This window comes from Myotis brandtii, unplaced genomic scaffold, assembly GCF_000412655.1.
Source record: "Myotis brandtii unplaced genomic scaffold, ASM41265v1 scaffold61, whole genome shotgun sequence".
Lineage (NCBI taxonomy): Eukaryota > Metazoa > Chordata > Mammalia > Chiroptera > Vespertilionidae > Myotis > Myotis brandtii.
In genome coordinates, this window is record NW_005370318.1 from 2,993,516 (window position 1) to 3,009,540 (window position 16,025).

At 56.5% G+C, this 16,025-nt stretch overlaps 1 protein-coding gene across 1 annotated transcript in view; it reads left to right on the plus strand.

The window, feature by feature from the left end:
* NOL4L (nucleolar protein 4-like) overlaps window positions 1–16,025 on the plus strand; it is an 83,310-nt gene that overhangs the window by 46,151 nt on the left and 21,134 nt on the right. Inside the window, exon 6 of the mRNA XM_005879822.2 lies at window positions 7,519–7,660. Within this exon, the coding sequence (XP_005879884.2) occupies window positions 7,519–7,660 (142 nt within the window). The remainder of the gene's footprint in view (window positions 1–7,518; window positions 7,661–16,025) is intronic.

Here is a 16,025-nt window from a genome sequence, read left to right on the forward strand (position 1 = left end):
GTTTGGGGATGTGAGGACGGGAAGCATCGAGCGGCAGGGAGGGGCGCCCTGCCTGGGCGCGGGGAGTTGAGTCGAGGTTTGCAGAGTTGAGCCCACTTGGGCAGGCCCCTGTGCCTGCTCGGAGCGAGCGGACCGGTGCCCCGCTCAGGTGGACGGTGGGAGCGGAGGCCGGGGGCGTCGGCCACCTTTCGTGAAGGGGCCGTTCCTTCATGAAGGGTGCACATGGGTCGGGGGCAGCTGTCCGGAGTGAGGGCGCGCGTCCGGATTAAGTTAGGTTTACACCGCGCTCGCCACTGGGCGCTTGCCACCTAGTCCTCCAGGGCCCGACACTTTGACGGGGGGCGGGGTGGAGAGTGCCATTCGCATTTTTATTCCAGTCGTTCGGGGGCCGAAGTGACACCCCCCCCGCCCACTCCCACCTGGAGCTGCGTTTGCCTGAGTCTGGTCGCCCCTACCGGGCGGCGCTTCCTGGGGGAAGTCCTCATTAAGCGTCGCTAATTAGCATTATTCCTGGAGAAAGGTTAAGGTTAGACTGTCCTTCCCCTTCTCGGGAGGCCTACCCCCCTCCCGATTCCCCTCTCTCCTTCCTCCCCGAGAACACAAAAGCAAAAAAGAAAGTGTGAAGAGGCGGAGATCAATGGAGAAGCCACAAACCCATTAATTCAAATGGAATCCCCCCCCCTCTAAAAACATTGATTTTTCTTTCTGTCTGCCATGAGGGGAGATTAATAACCTCCTGATTTCACCTGAAATGGTGTTTGGACTCTGTGATTTCCTCCTCTTTCTGAGAAGGATTGTGGCTTGAAATAGATTCTCCCTTGAGATAAAGCCCTACTTATCCCAGAATCAGCTGGAAACCCCAGCCTGGGCCCCACCAGGTGGGGCTTGAGACAGGGAGAGGGGTGGGGGGCTCGCACAACTCTGGGAGAGCCATCTGTGGATGGGACGAGGGGCCCCATCTTGCCCCTGCTTCTGGGCTGTAGGCTGTGGGGGGAAAGGCCTGTTTATGACCCAGGCCCCAGTGGTAGTTTAACCCCCAGGTAGTAAATCACCCCGTCATTGGAAAACCATTAGGGCCTAAATGTGTCCTCGAATACTATCAAGCTCCTGTCCAATCCCAGCTCGGGCTGGGCTTATTTTATAGAGGAGGGTTGCAAGACAGCTCCTCTCCCCACACCCACTGCACCAAGGCTGGGTGATGCCCGTTGAGTACCTTCCTGCGTCTGAAGCTGGGAGCAGAGCACCCCAGGACTTTCCCAGCTGAGAAGGCTGACTTTGGGGAACTTATCCAGCCTGGGCCACCCTGGGGCTATGTGGAGCTGGACTGCCCCTGGAGTTGCTCAAGAACTTTTTTGTCCTGTCTGGGCCCTTTTCTTGGAAAGAAACTCCTAAAGGGCATTGTGTCAGAGTGGTTCCTCTCCAGCCCTCCTTTTGGCTGGATGAACCTTGTCTGCTAAAGCCCATCTCTCCAGCCTCCATTTAAAGAGACCCCTGTTCATGGCAGGCCCTCGTGGTGAGGAGTGCTGGGAAAACAGCCAGTTGCCTTTGCTTGGGGAACAAAAGCCTGTTTTACACTCCATACACTAGTAGGAAGGTGTTGAAAACGCTCACCCCCCAGCATCCAGGCATCCATGACAGCAAGAGCATTCCCATGTATATATGAATATGTTTCTGGCAGACAGTGTGTGTGTGTATGAGAGAGAACACACCTAAAAAGTGGTAGGTGATTGGCTATGTCTCAGCTCTCCCCCACTTCACATTTCCCAGAAGAGCTTGTGCTTTTAAGCAGAGGGGGTATGTTAGCAGGAAGGAGTGGAATTGTGCAGGGTGTGTCCCTGGGAGGCTGGCTTCCTCCCCGGCTGGCCATATGGGCTTGGGGTATAGCATGAAGCTACAGTGTTGGGACCCCACAGCTCCCAGGAGTGGTGGGTGACTCGGACCACCCTACGATTTCATTTGTGCAGTCCCTTCACAACAGGGATTTGAACCCTGGTTGCTTTAGATCCTGGTGGGAGTGGGGGTTTGTCTTCCATGAATAAGCCATCAGATGAACTGAAGTGGTTAAGTTGGGGTCAAATGTGGTTCAGTACCTTCTTGGCATGCCCAGAAGGCTGTGTGTGTAATGCTCGCTGACATGGAGACAAGGGAGGAATTGCCTCGTATTGAAAAATTTCCAGGGCCTGGAAGGGCCTGCAGGTGTTCCAGAAGGAGGTGCTCACTTCCTACGCCTTGGTGCCCGCCTGCTTGGGTAGAGCTGGTGCTGGGGAACTGCCCAAGTCTGGTGGTCTTTTGGCAGGAGCTTCAGCCTCTCATCGAACAGACCCTGAAGCTGGACAGAGAGGGGTCTGTTTCCTGCCAAGCCCAGAAACACCCCCTGCACATCCCTACCCGTCCTCTGAAATACATACCCAAGGCTCCTGGTCAGGGCTTGTGGCTTTCAATTGCACTAAATTCTCAGCAAATCCTCCTCCTCTTCTTTCTCAAAGCAAGTGGTAGAGATAGAGTTACAGCTCTGGGGAAAGGCCTGGAAAATGTTGTGTGAGGCACGCCCCAGGATCCCTGTCCTGAAGGATGCAAATGGCTCAACTTCAGAGGCACCAGGAACCCAGTTCCCGAGAAATTGACCCCAGTTGTAAAATAATCATGTTACTGATAGCACCTGCCCATAGTTACACACCATGGATACAGGCGTGTTTCCACCATTTCCCCTCTGCTCTCCTGTTTTCTCCTCCTCCTGGGCTGGGCAGTGGTTGGTGCTCGTTTGCTTGCAGAGGAGGAAGAGCCTCAGAACCTGGGCAGAGAGAAACTGAACCTGCCCATGAATTTTGGACTGCAGATAAGAGCAGAGAGGGTTTGGGCTCCTCTCCTTCTGCCCAGATTTGGGTGTGTCCCAGGGGCTGGCTGGGTGCTGTCTGCCTGCCCCCTCCCATTCTGAGTTCTCTTTTCAGAAGGGCAGTTGGCTCTATCCCTCTGTGAACCACAATGGCTCAGGCCCTTTGGTGCCGAATAAATGATGCACTTTACCAGCACGTGGGCAAGGCTGCAGGCTTCAGGGTGTCTGAGGTCAGAGGTAAGAGGAGTCAAGGGCAGCTATCCAGCCAGTCACATGGGATCTGAAGAGAGAGGGCCCAGAAGTAATGGATTGTACTCGCTTATTTTCTAATGCAAGTGTCATTAAAGTTTGTTTACAGAGAGAAATTAGTAGACCAAATTCCCTTGAAATTCCAGGAGGGGAAAGCAAGATGTACCTGGCTATGACTTAGGATTTCTGGGCGAGTAGGGGGAGCACTCGAGGTCTGGGCACAGGCCTGGGGCCCTGCCACTGGCAAACCTGTGTACCACCTCCCACAGATGCCTCTGGACTTGGGTGTCTTTTGCCCCTCTGCACAGGTGTTGATGGGCTCTGAACTGTGAGTTCTGGTAATTGCATGTGTAATTAGCTTGCTCCTGGAGCTTTGGCTCAGTGTAAGGCGGTGAAGTTACAGTCTACCCTCTGCAGCTGGGGGCTCTGTTGTAGCAGGTGAGTTGCAAAGGGGTCTTGGGAAGGCTTCTCTCCTAGGTCAGTCCTGAAAGTGAAGGTGTGGAAACTAAGTTTGATTGGGACTTGCTCTCTCTCCCCCCGCCCCCCCCCCCTTTAGGTTTAATGGACTTGATTGCTCACTTTAAAATATTGCTGTAGCAGCAAGTGTCAAAATCTTATATAGAACCATCACTCACATAATAGGGACTCATGTAGCAAAACCCTGGGAGCCATGAGAAAACTGCTGGGGAGAGTATGATTGTCAGTAGATACTAGTAACTGTGGAGGGGACTTCACAGCCCCCTTTCTCTCTCTGCACTTACAAGTGGGTCAGAATTTTTTGCTGCTCTCTTTCCCTAGATAACAGGGTCCTGGAGGAAAGGAACCCTGCCTTAGTCATTATGTCCCTAGCATAACACCAGCACATATTGAGTATATGCTCAATAAATGTGTGTCAACTTTGGAGAGAGAGAGAGAGAGAGAGAGAGAGAGAAAGAAAGAGAGAGAGAAAGTAAATATAGCTTAGTCTCCCATGAGTTCCTTTTGGATCTCATCTTGAGACACATTGTTAAGGAATCTGGTTTTTTTTGGGTTTTTTTTATTGAAGGGAGGAAGTGTGGTGAGGCAGCCTCTTGGTGTGGTGACACTGTGATGTGGGCTCTGGGCAGACTGTCTGGCTTCAGATCCCAGCTCTGCCACTAGGTACCACATCTAGAGATAGGCCTGGCCTGGATGCCTGCTCTATGGAGGGGGCTGTTGCAAGGAAATCTCATAAGACCCTTGCCCTGAAACCCCTGTGTGTGGACACTGGGTGTGGCCTTCATTATCAGGTGGTTGCAATGTCAATGTCAAAGTTAGCACACCCCTTCCCAATGTGAGCCATCAGAGCAGGGGAGAGAAAGGGGGATCATTGTGTGAACTGTTAGGTGATCTGAGCTTAGGCTCTGCTGTAGGAAGGAGACCCTGCCAGCCAGGGTCCGGTTTCCTATGGTCTCCACTCAAGAACTGTATGCAGTGGGACCGAGTCCTTAATTGTCACACTGGTGCCACATTGTCATTAAATACCAGTATCACGCCAGGCGGTTCCGCCGATTCAGTAAGTCTCCCTTGCTTTGCCGGAGGGTCTAGGGAGCATACTGCCTGGTCCCCACTCTTTTTTGTTGTTGTTGTTTTGTTTTGTTTGGTCCCCACTCTTAAAAAGGCTTAGAGTTTTTCTGGGGAAGACAGGGCAGAGAGACCTGTGTGTTGACATGCTACAGCTGAGGGGGGTGCCTGACTGACTGATGGGGCTCATGGTACAGGCAGACAGTTTGTGCAAGAAGAGGAACGATGGAGACTGAGCTGGAGTTGATGGAGAGGAATTTGGGTCATGGGGCACCACAGTGGTACGGGCATTCCAGGTGCGAGGCACAGTTGAGCAGAGGCAAGGAGAGTGTGTCTGGGCCTTCAGGATTGTACACATCTGGCTCTGCCACTTGTTAGCTCATGACCTTGGGCGAGTGCCTGAACCCCTCGGAGCCTCAGTTTTCTTATCTGTAGAATGGGCTGGAAACTGTACCTACCTGGTGGGCCTGTGGTAAGGGTGAAATGAGGTGGTCCAAGGAGCACTTGCCACCCGATAAACGTTGACTTCTGCTCTTCTTTTAAACTTGACCAAGTGGCGCAAGAATGTGGGAGCCGCCGGTGCTGCACCTAGTGGTTCTTACTCTTTCCTGCCTCTCGGCGAGAACAGTGTGTTCAGTGGAACACTCTACCAGCCTTTCTCTGAGCTGGAGACAGCCCTGCCCAAGGTTTTGTGCATCTTGGGAGGGGACACTCCTGTGTGGCTGCTCCTCAAATGCACCAGCCTGTGCCGTGGCCTGGAATGCTCCTGGGTAGACGGCCCCACGGCCACCTTCCTCGCTCCCTGCAGGCCTCTGCCTTTGTTCCCTGACAGCGAGGTCCTCCCTGGCCACGCAGGCACAGTCCTGCAGGCCCCTCTCCCCTCTTATTAAGCTTTATTTTGCTTTGTACCCCTCATCCCCACCAACATCGTGTGCTTTTCCAACTGGGCGGAGTGCACCAGGAGGACCAGCTGTCTTATCCACAGCTGGATCTCCCGGCACCTGGAAAGGTGCGTGGTTCATAGTAGGTGTCCAGTATATACTGTTGAATGAGTGGATGGGGCATTTTGAGTAGATGGTGCTTCCAGGTGTTAATAGAATACTCCGTGTTTCAACAATCAGAGTCAGGAGAGGGCCTTCCTGCTCAACCAGGACTTCAGTTCATACCCTGACCACAGTGTCCCTTGGGTAGCCAGGGGCCCAAGTGAGGATGTCCCTGGTCCTGACTCCAAGTGCCTGCATGGGCTGGGTACCTCTAAGGGTCCGCTCCCCCACCCAACAGCCTCACTCTCAGGTTCTATCCAGTTAGCATAGGGGAGAGTTTTGTTGGCCCTTCGGACCCTTTGTGCAAAGAGAGCTTTTTGAACGGGCATGTATCCCTCCGGGTGTGAGAACACTGTCTGAGCGAGTATAAGTGAGCATGTTTTCACCCAAGGAAGAGTGTGGGTGGATGTGCCTGTGGGAGGGAGGCAGAGTGAGTGCATATGGGGGTGGGGGGAGAGGGGATGAAGATACATGGTCTGCATCCCCTGAGGCTCTGAGTGTGCTGTGTGGTGACCCCGGAGCTGGGCAGAGCTGGTGTCCTGGTGTCCTGGCCCAACTTGAGTCCTCTGGATTCAGCTGCGGAGGGTACACACTCTTGCTGCACAGAAGCCGTAAATTCCAGGAAACTCCCTGCAGCCCTGCGGAGTGGGGGAGGGAGTGGAGGCTGAGGCAGGCTGGTTCCCTAGCACTTGGAGAACAGATGTGTGTGCCTCAGGGATAGCAGCAGAAGAAAGTTCAAACTAAAGTGTGTTTGCTCACTATAAAAGAGATGTTTGTGAGGAGGCCCTGGAGGGGAGGCTGGGTGTGGGGGTGCCCTGCCAGACGTCCTTACTGGGAGCCCACAGAGACCATTGTATCTTGCCGGAGGGGCAGGGGAGTGGGCAGTCAGAAATCAGGGGTGTGGGAGCTGCTGGGTCATCTTTCTGAGATTTACAGCCACCTCCAAACACAGTTGCTTGCTGCTCCTGAAAGAGGCTGGGCCAGAGGAGGTGGGGTCCCTTCCCACTGGAGGGCTGGATTGAAGGGGCCCCGCCCCAGGGGTTCCCGGATGACTGGCCAAGTGCTCACTGAAGCCAGTGAGGGGAGAGGAGGCAGGCGTGGTCCTCCCAGCAGGCTCTCCTCTCTAGCAGGCCCTCCGGCTGTTTGGAAGGCCCTAGCGGTCCCCTAGGCCCTTGAGCCGAACCCCCTTTGCGGTCTGATCTGAACCCTTGCCTGCCCCACCCCCTTCCTTCTCTACACTTCTGGGGCTGGCCTTTTCAGCTCTGGAAGCTGCCCAAGAGCATATCTTTGAAGCACAGCAAAGGTTAGGAAGAAGGAAGACAGAAATGTCCTCTGGGCCGGGGGAGTGGGAGAAAGGAATTCCATGCATGCTCCCTGGGGGTCAGGGTGGTAGGCCTGGTGGGACGATTGGCTTGGCCTGGGAGGTACCCAGCATGTCCTGCTACCCACTTCTGGCTGCCTGGCCCTGTTCACAGTGAGCCCTCCTCCCCACCCCAGGCTGTGGGTAGGGAGCGGGGAGCTGTGGCCTTTGTTTACGGTGCTTGTTTCAACCTTGGCTCACAAGGGTAAGAGCCAGGCCCTGCCATCCGCCCCTACAGGATGCGAGACCTCGTAATTGTCTTCAATTACAGAGCTCCGGCCCTCAGCCCTGGCTTCCGACAGGAACCAGAGCCCGAGCCACTTCCACGGGGGGCTGGGAGCAACCCAGCCCCCTCTGCAGGGTTTGGAGGCTCCCGTGGTCTCCAGAGCTCTGGCAAATGCCCACGGGCCCTGGGCTTCACTCACAGGGCGGCCTAAGGGCTGCTGAGAGCCCATCCCTGTTGAACACCCACCTTCTTTGTCCCTGATCAGGATGAAACTTCTGTGAGCAGTGAAGATTTTGATATGAACGACTCCACATGGATGTCAGCTGACCCACACCTGGCCTCCAGCCTGAGTCCCAGCCAGGACGAGAGGATGCGGAGCCCGCAGAACCTCCACAGCCAAGAGGACGGTGAGTGTCTCTCGGTGGCTGGTGGGGGAGAAGCCGTGCAGGACAACAGGGGCCTAGGAATCTGGGCCAGGACCTCTGGGGGTGGGCCAGGACCTCTGGGGTTGGCCCAGGCTTACAGGTGCCCCCAGAGTGTTCTCCACATCTCCGTGGGCCCCGCTGTCCAGCTCCCGGTTCCAGGGAGACCACGTCATTCCTCCCAAAGATAAATGAATGGCTCTCGGGGACTGGTCGCCTGACGGCGGGCATCCTGCTGGCCTGTTTGTCCTGATGCTCAGGAGCTGATGTGATTTCTAAGTTACCACGATTCAGGTCTGGGATGGTTCACAGTGTGCTTGGCCCGGAACAGTTCATTTGTGCAGCAGTGAAAGCAACGCCAGGGAAGGCTGTAGGGACAGGGTCACTGCCTGTCACCTGGCGATGGAGCAGGCAGTGCACTTGCTTCTGCCGTTCCGAGGGAAGGCTGTAGGGACAGGGTCCCTGCCTGTCACCTGGCGATGGAGCAGGCAGTGCACTTGTCCACGTGCCCCCGGTCCCTGGGGGTGAGATGTGGCCCGGGCCAAGGAGCTGTCTGGACTCTTCCCTAACCCTGGCCCTGCTGCCTCCAGGGCCTGCCAGGCACCACCTCCAGCCTCCCTGAGAAGAGAGACTTCCTCTTTGGGGTGGGAGAGTTGGGCTCAAAAGTCACGCCCAGAAGTCTACTCCAGTGCCCCCTCGTGGCGGCCCCGGGATGCTGGGCACTGGGGCTGCAGTGCCTGCCTCAGTTAGGTGCAGTGGTTGGCCTCAGGGGGCACCTATGGTCAGTGTCCTGGCTGGGTTCCGTTTTCTGGGGAGGAGGTGACTGGGGCTAGGGGATGAGCCACACCAGGCCTCAGAGAACTGGGGTGTAGAGCTGGCAATTAGGAGGGGTCGAAGGTCGGGGCCTGGAATGTGAGAGGGAGGTGCAGGGTTAAAAAGGGGTGTAATGTTAACTCTGTGAAACAGGTTAGCCTTAAAGAGTAAATAAGGGGTAGGAGCCTTGCCTTTTGGGTCAAAGTTCATCTCCATGGCAGAACCGCTCGCCTCTGACTGCTTTCTCAGACCTGAATCCGGCTTTGTCTGGGCGGAGACTCCGCCCGGAGGCAGCTGGGTGGCTGGGCCAGGGCCTGGGGAGCTCAGGAGGTGCTTCTTTGAGAAGAGGGTGCAAGGCTGCTGGGAAAGAAAAGGCTTTTGTGCCTTGCTACCTCGTGAGGTCAGCACGACCCCTTGTGCTTCCAGCCTCCAGACCAGTACTACCTTCCAGCCTTCCCAGCAGGTGGGGACCTGGGCGGAGGCCGCCACATGCTGCTGGGGGCCTGAGGCTGGGAAGTGCCCAACAGCTGACCTCCCTCCTCAGCTGAGGTGATTGAGAGCCACACCCAAGGGCTACACCAAGGGCCCCTACAACAACGCTCAGCCTAGGGCGTCAGTTATATTTTCCCAAGAAGGATCCAGAACATGTTTTTTTAAAGAAGGAGAGTATTTTATTTATTTTTTTATATTTTTATTGATTTCAGAGAGGAAAGGAGAGGGAGAGAGATAGAAACATTAATGATGAGAGAGAATCATTGATTGGCTGCCTCCTGTACACCCCCCACTGGGGATCGAGCCTGCAACCCCGGCATGTGCCCTTGACCAGAATCAAACCCAGGACCCTTCAGTCCGCAGGCTGACGCTTTATCCACTGAGCCAAACCATCTAGGGCCAGAACATTTTTTAAATTTTTTTTTAAACTCAGAGTAGTAGGACTGAATGGGGCCCCAGCTTATTCTCAGACAAGTCTTGTGGTATTGTTCCCCACAACCACCCTTGGAGGTCTGGCCTCTGTTGGAGACAGTTCCAGGGAGATTTGGTGATTTTGGTGGGGCTCCGGGATCAGGGAGCAGAAGGGAGTGTTTCTGTGGTGGTCACGGGGCTTCCTTAGCATCATTGGCCCGCTGCCCAGAGGCAGCAGAATCATGAAGATGAAGCAGAGAGAAGCGCAAAGAGGCTGGTGGGGTCAGCATGTCCTGCAGCTGGTCCCCCAGGAGCCTTGTGGGGAGCCCAACCTGGGTGTGGTCACTAATATTCCCCTCACCTCGCCCCCTGCCATTCAGGTCCCGCCTGGCCTGGGTGCTGGGGCTGAGGCAGGCTGGCCTGCTGACAGAACATGGGTGTTTATCAGGGCGGGCAGCCAGAGCTGGAGACAGGGAGGATGGTGTTGACCATGATACCATCAATTTAATTATTTAATCAGAGGCTGTGTCTGGAGGCTGTGGGCTGATGTGCTGGCCAGAGGCCAACCTAAGCCCAGTGCAGGGGGTCGCAGGCCTTGAGAATGCCCAGCCTGCTGGCCCTTCTGGTCCCAGATCTGTTGGTGACTGCCATGTCAGACCAAAGCAATGGGCTCCCAAAGGGTTTTGGCTGACACAGCCCCAGCCCGGAGTCCTCGTCCAACCCTCCAGCCCCCACAGTGGCATGCAGCCAGCGTCCTTCTCTGAAGGTACTTAGAGTGCAGACAGCTTGAGCTCCCGCTCCCATCAGGGAGTCAATGGGAGACCATCGGGGCTGCAGGGTGTTCTCATGTCCCCTCGTGTTAACGAAGGTGGGGACGGGCCAAGCAGGAGCTCTAGTTGGCGCTGCACTCCACACCCAGCCACAGCCCTCCACGGTCTCCACTCCCTGCTCATATGCCTTCGTCCAGAAGCTTCCCCAGGCCCACTGACCATCTCTAACCCATGGAAGTGGCAAGTTGGAAAGATGATGTCTGAGGCCCCCACCGTGAGCTCTGAGATGTGGACCGTGTCAGTGTTGCTCTCTGCTCCGTCCCAGTGACTGGAGCTGCATGCCAGGCACACTGGAGGGGACTGCTGAATACTTGTGGTCTGGATGAATAGAGGAACTACTTTTTTGAGACCTACCAGAGAGGATATAGGTCTGCCCCTTGTTGAGGACAAGTTGGGTTTTTCCTCCTCCTCCTCCTCCTCCTCCTCCTCACTTTTCAAGTTTTAACAAAGGCAGATGAAGGCAGGGCAGTCCCAGGGCTGAGACCCAGGGATGAGTGATAACCAGGCCAGCTCCCCTCCCCCCAGCTTTTCTGAGGTTTGCCGGCCAGTGGGAGTGTGCGTGCAGGGAAGTAAGCCTGTTTTTCTTCCCCGAGCCCCCCCTCCATTGCCTGCAAGGCTTTACTTCACAGATCTCTCTGCAGCCATTCCCAGCTCCCTGAAATCACAGCACTTGGCCGGAGCACCACTTGCAAGGCACTTCCTCACTGGGGCTGTAGCTGCCGTGGTGAGCACATCACCCTTGTCTCCTGTCAGGAGAGGAAACAGGATCAGGGAGCGGATTTGGGCACCTGGCCTGAGGCAGGAGGTGCGCAGGCTGCCCTCTTCCTCCTTGGCACGCGTCAAGGCCATGTGTGAGGTTCTGGGGACCAGATCTCCATAAATAGTTGTTCCTGCCCTAACCGGTTTGGCTTAGTGGATAGAGCGTCGGCCTGCGGACTGAGGGGTCCCAGGTTCGATTCCGCTCAAGGACATGTACCTTGGTTGCGGGCACATCCCTAGTAGGGGGTGTGCAGGAGGCAGCTGATCGATGTTTCTCTCTCATTGATGTTTCTAACTCTCTATCCCTTTCCCTTCCTCTCTGTAAAAAATCAATAACATATATATTTAAAAAAAAACAAACCAGTTGTTCCTCTCTTCCCCAGAAACGGGCACGGAAGCCTGGGAACCAGAGGAGGCCCCCCACACACCCAGAGCATGGCCTTTTCAGGGGCCCAGAGTGACCCCTCCCGTGCTGCTCACACGCAGCCAAGACCCCTCCAGGCCACCGCTAAGCCGGCTGAGGCTTTGCGCTTTCTGTGGGGTCCAGACAGCACTCTGGTCTCGACACAGATGCCTGGAAAAGCTCTCTGGCCCAGGGCTGCCTTTTGGGGTTGGAGAGAGGATGCCTGGGAGAAATCAGCTGTTGAGACTTTGCCCAGAGATACTGTGGTCTGGTGCTGACTTGGGCCTGAACAGCATGTAAGTCTGTAATTACGCTCTGCCAGTGGATTATCTGATGTCCGTCTCTTCCCGGATACCATGAGCACCCTGAGGCACAGGGCCTGGCCCAGAGCAGGCAGATCAAAATGTCTGTTGAATGAATGAGTGAATGCAAGAGTGACCGAGGGCAGGCACACAGGCCGGTGAGCCAGCAGGCCCCTGGCCGTCAGGTATGTGGCGAGGCCAGGGTCCCGACTCCAGCAGGCAGCGCCAGGCCAGGGCCCGCCTTCCCTTTCCTCAATGTGCTTCACCAGGCCCCTTGCTCTGCCCCTTCCTGAACGGAAAATGTGAGGCCTGGCCTTCAGAAGGGACGCGTGGGGGTGGGGAGCGGACATTACTCACCCCCCGGGCAGACAGGAAATCAGCACCAGGAGAACTGAGGGTCCTGCTTCCTTTTTCCTGCAGGGTCACCAGGAGTTGCCGGCTGGGTGGTGTCCTGGGGCGTTCCAGGGCCTCTTGTTTGAGTGTCTCAGATGAGACGCTCCTCTAGCCTCAGCCTCTGGGACCCACGGGGCCTCAGAGCTCCCTTCCCTCTGGGGATAGGGAGCCAGCTGACCCGCAGGCCTGGGCCTCCCCTCCAGTGCCCATTGCCGGGCTGTGAGGCCTTTGGTTCTTTCAGGCTCGTCATCAGGTCTGTCATGGGCATAGCGAGCCTCCACCGTGACATGCAGACAACCGTAAGCCCACCCTGCCTTGAAGGAGCCTGCCCTTGGGGCTATAAGCTTTCTGAGGGCAAAAGGGGCATCTCCGTAGAAATGTATCTTATTTTTCTCCTTATTTCTAAAGTATTACATTCAATGTAAAAAATTTAGAAAAAGATAGAGGAGGGAAAAAAATGAAAATAAAAAAGACCAATGTTTGGGGCATATTTTTCTTGATCTTCTCCGTGTGTATAATCAATCTCATTTTCTTCAAAAAGTGGGGAGGGGACCATGTCGTTGCGGCCATCTTTTTTTCCACTTAATGTCGTTTGCCTCTGCCCCTGTGACTGAAGTGGCATTTTTAAAGGTGGTTTGGTTAGTTCAGTGACTGGGGGCCTCTTCCTGGGCCCTCTGTGTGCTGGGTCCCCAGCTGGTGACAGGCGGGGACCCTGTGAGTCAGGGCTATGACTCTGCTCTTCCTACCGAGAAGGAATAACCTGCCCAGACCACAGTCTCTCTGACTCCAGGAACCAATGTTTGGGCCACTCATGGGGAAGGACATTTAAGTCCCCCTTTTTGCTTCATTAAAAACAGGGCCTTGCCCTAGCTGGTTTGGCTCAGTGGGTAGAGCACCAGCCTTTGGACTGAAGGGTCCGGTTCGATTCCAGTCAAGGGCACATGCCTCAGTTACAGGCTCGATCCCCAGCCCTGGTCGGGGCGCATGTGGGAGGTAACCAATCGATGTTTCTCTCTCACTGATGTTTCTATCTTTCCCCTCTAAAAAGTCAATAAAGACATATTTAAACAAACAAACAGTGCCTCAGGGAGCGTCCTCAGGACTAAGGCTTGAATCCTAAGTGCACTGCCCCCCCCCCCCCCCCCATCAACAAATGGCTGTTGAGTAACCAGGGGCAGAGACTGGGCCAGCGAAAGCCCCTCGGAGCAGGCCACGCGGGTGTGATGCTGAAGGCAGCTGGAGCCGGCCTGAGGCATCCACGTCAGGAGCAGGCTTGGGAGGGAGGAAGATGCTGAAGGCCAGGATTGGGGCCCCTGGGTCGCATGTCTCCAGAAGCTTCGTACGCAGGCAAGGGTGTGGCCTTCGAGAATGCTGGGAACATGGAGAGGGGTGGAGTCACCTCTGTGGGCCTGAGGTCTGAACGGGACACGGCTCCCTGCAGGTGGGCCCCTGGAACTCTGCTGCGGCTCTCCTGAGGGGGCCCTGGCCTGCCCCTGCAGTGTGGTCTTAAAGCAAGTTGCGCCCCTCTGACCCCTGGCTTCTGCCTCTAGTGTGGCCTGGGTGACGATAACCATTAGTTCTGTGTCCTCAGAAGCTCTTTGTGAGACCAAGGCTTTCTGCCTCCCGACTTGCTCCCCTCAGGTGGGCCCTCCACTGCCCAGAAATGCAAAGTGGGCGGCAGGGCAGTCCCCGGGGGGCCGGTGTGTGACTTGCTTGCCCTGGGCTCAGTAGTTACAGTGGCGGTGCCTCTCCTTTCCTCACCGGCAGGGCCTCTGCTCTGCCCTGCTCCCCCCACCCCACAGTGGTCTTGGGGTGGGGGGGGTGTGCAGGCCCCAGGTCCCAGCCACCAACCTCGGATCCTGCCTCCACTCCCTCCTCCCTGGCTGTGTGGCCTGGGCCAAATCACTTCCCCTCACTTACGGTGGGTGAAGACTGGGTGATGGTGGGCAGGGCTCAGCACACCCCTGGAGCCGGGGGAGGCTCAGTGAGCGGTTATGGGGTCGTTTCCTCTGAGGTGGCCAGGTGATGCAAGGGGCTCACCGAAGGACCAGAGGCTGGGGTCCATGGCCACAGGCTGAGGGGCTATAGGTGGATCAGCACAGACTGAAGAGTCGTCCTCCTCACCTCTGCCAGCTGCTATGGTCCCTCCTTGCTTGGTCCAGTCCTGCCTCCTCACCTGTTCAGGTCTCTCTTGGTCCCCTCTGCCCCCAGCCCCCTGTAGGGTTCTGACCACAGCTTTCTATTCAACACTCACACCAGTGCCCTGAGCCCCTGCTCTCAATCCCCTAGAGCCGTGGTCGGCAAACTGCAGCTCCCGAGCCACATGCGGCTCTTTGGCCCCTTGAGTGTGGCTCTTCCTAAGCCTTAGGAGTACCCTTATTAAGTTAATAACAATGTACCTACCTATATAGTTTAACAAATTTGGCTCTCAAAAGAAATTTCAACCGTCATACTGTTGATATTTGGCTCTGCTGACTAATGAGTTTGCCGGCCACGGCCCTAGAGTTTTATCTCTTTGGAAAGGGAGCTGGGCGTGGAGGGTCCGGATACCCCCAGTTTCTCCTGAGTTCCCATCCCATTCCCCACCCACATGTGCCAGAGCCTGTCAGGGAACCCTGAATCTTGCTCCTTGATCTGCAAACCCCAGATCTGTCCCAAGCTCAGCTGCAAGTTTGTTCTGCTGTCCAGCTGTTTGGGCAGTCACTGTGCCGGGCAACCATGGGTGCCCAGGAGTGTTCTCAGCCAGTGGTGGAAGCTGCTCGTGCAAGGGAACGGGCAGGGGACCTTGTGCTAGTGCTGAAGGGGCGAGTGAGAGTTGGGGCCGGGCCAGGCAGACTCAGTGACCGCATTACCCCCGAGCCTTGGCCACTGCTAGTGTCCTCTGCCGATGGTGTCCGCCCTCCCACGGGGTCACCTCTGGGGTTGGAGCAGCTCTCCCCCTCCAGGGGCCATAGGATTCCATGGCCTATGCAGCCAACTCCCACGGCCCCACACCCGAGGTTGGGCATCCACCCTGGTCATTGTCACATGGTGGGAGGATTGTGGCCGCTTCACCACAGCCGTCCTTTTCCTGCGGTGGGCTTTTAAGCTGAGCCTTCTTCTCTCCCTCACAGGCACACCTTGCCCTGTCCTGCCCCTGACCCCACTTGTCCGAGGTGAGGCTGGAAACTGGGTCTGGGCCGCCTCCTCCGGCTACAGGTCACCCTCCTCATTCTAGAGCAAGAGCTGTTGCTCCTATTTAAGGCTCTAAATATCCACACCGGATGGAGAGGCAGTGGCCTCCTGCCCTCCCCTCCCCCCAGGAACAGAGAACTGGGGGCCCAAGCCCTTCCGGGAATTGGCCATGGGCCACCCTGGCCGTCCTGGGTCACGGGAAAGTGTCCATCATCAGCTGGGCTGCAGGCAGCACAGACAATGCTGGGCTGTCCTGGTCTCTGGACACCGAAGACGAAGAGATGCTGGGAGACAGCACCGAGGGATCCTTTATCCCAGGAGCAGGCCAGGCCCGCACAGCCCGGGCCTTGTGCAGGCGGCCAGGGTCTCAGGCCCCTCAGGCTCCCAGACACCTGGTGAGGAATTCATGCAGGACAGGCTCGGGCCTGAGAGGTGAGGGAGAGGGAGACATCCCCTTCCCCCACACACCTGAGATTCGCCTGGGCCATCAGGACACCAGAGCCTGCCCCTCCCTGTGCCCCTCAGCCCAGGGTGTATGTGAACCCCACTGCCTGCTGACCCTCTGGGAAGGCCCTGCTGTGCTGGGGAGGAGCTGGGGGAGGGCATGAAGGAGAGGCATTGCCACCCTGAGCCTGTCCAAGGGCAACTTTCCCAGGAACCAGGAAGTGACCAGGGCCACGTTGGCGTCATCACTCTGACCTAAGGACTGGGATCCACCGAACCCAGACCAGTTTCCCTGGCCCTCACCGCACCCCCCCCCCCCCCCCCCCCCC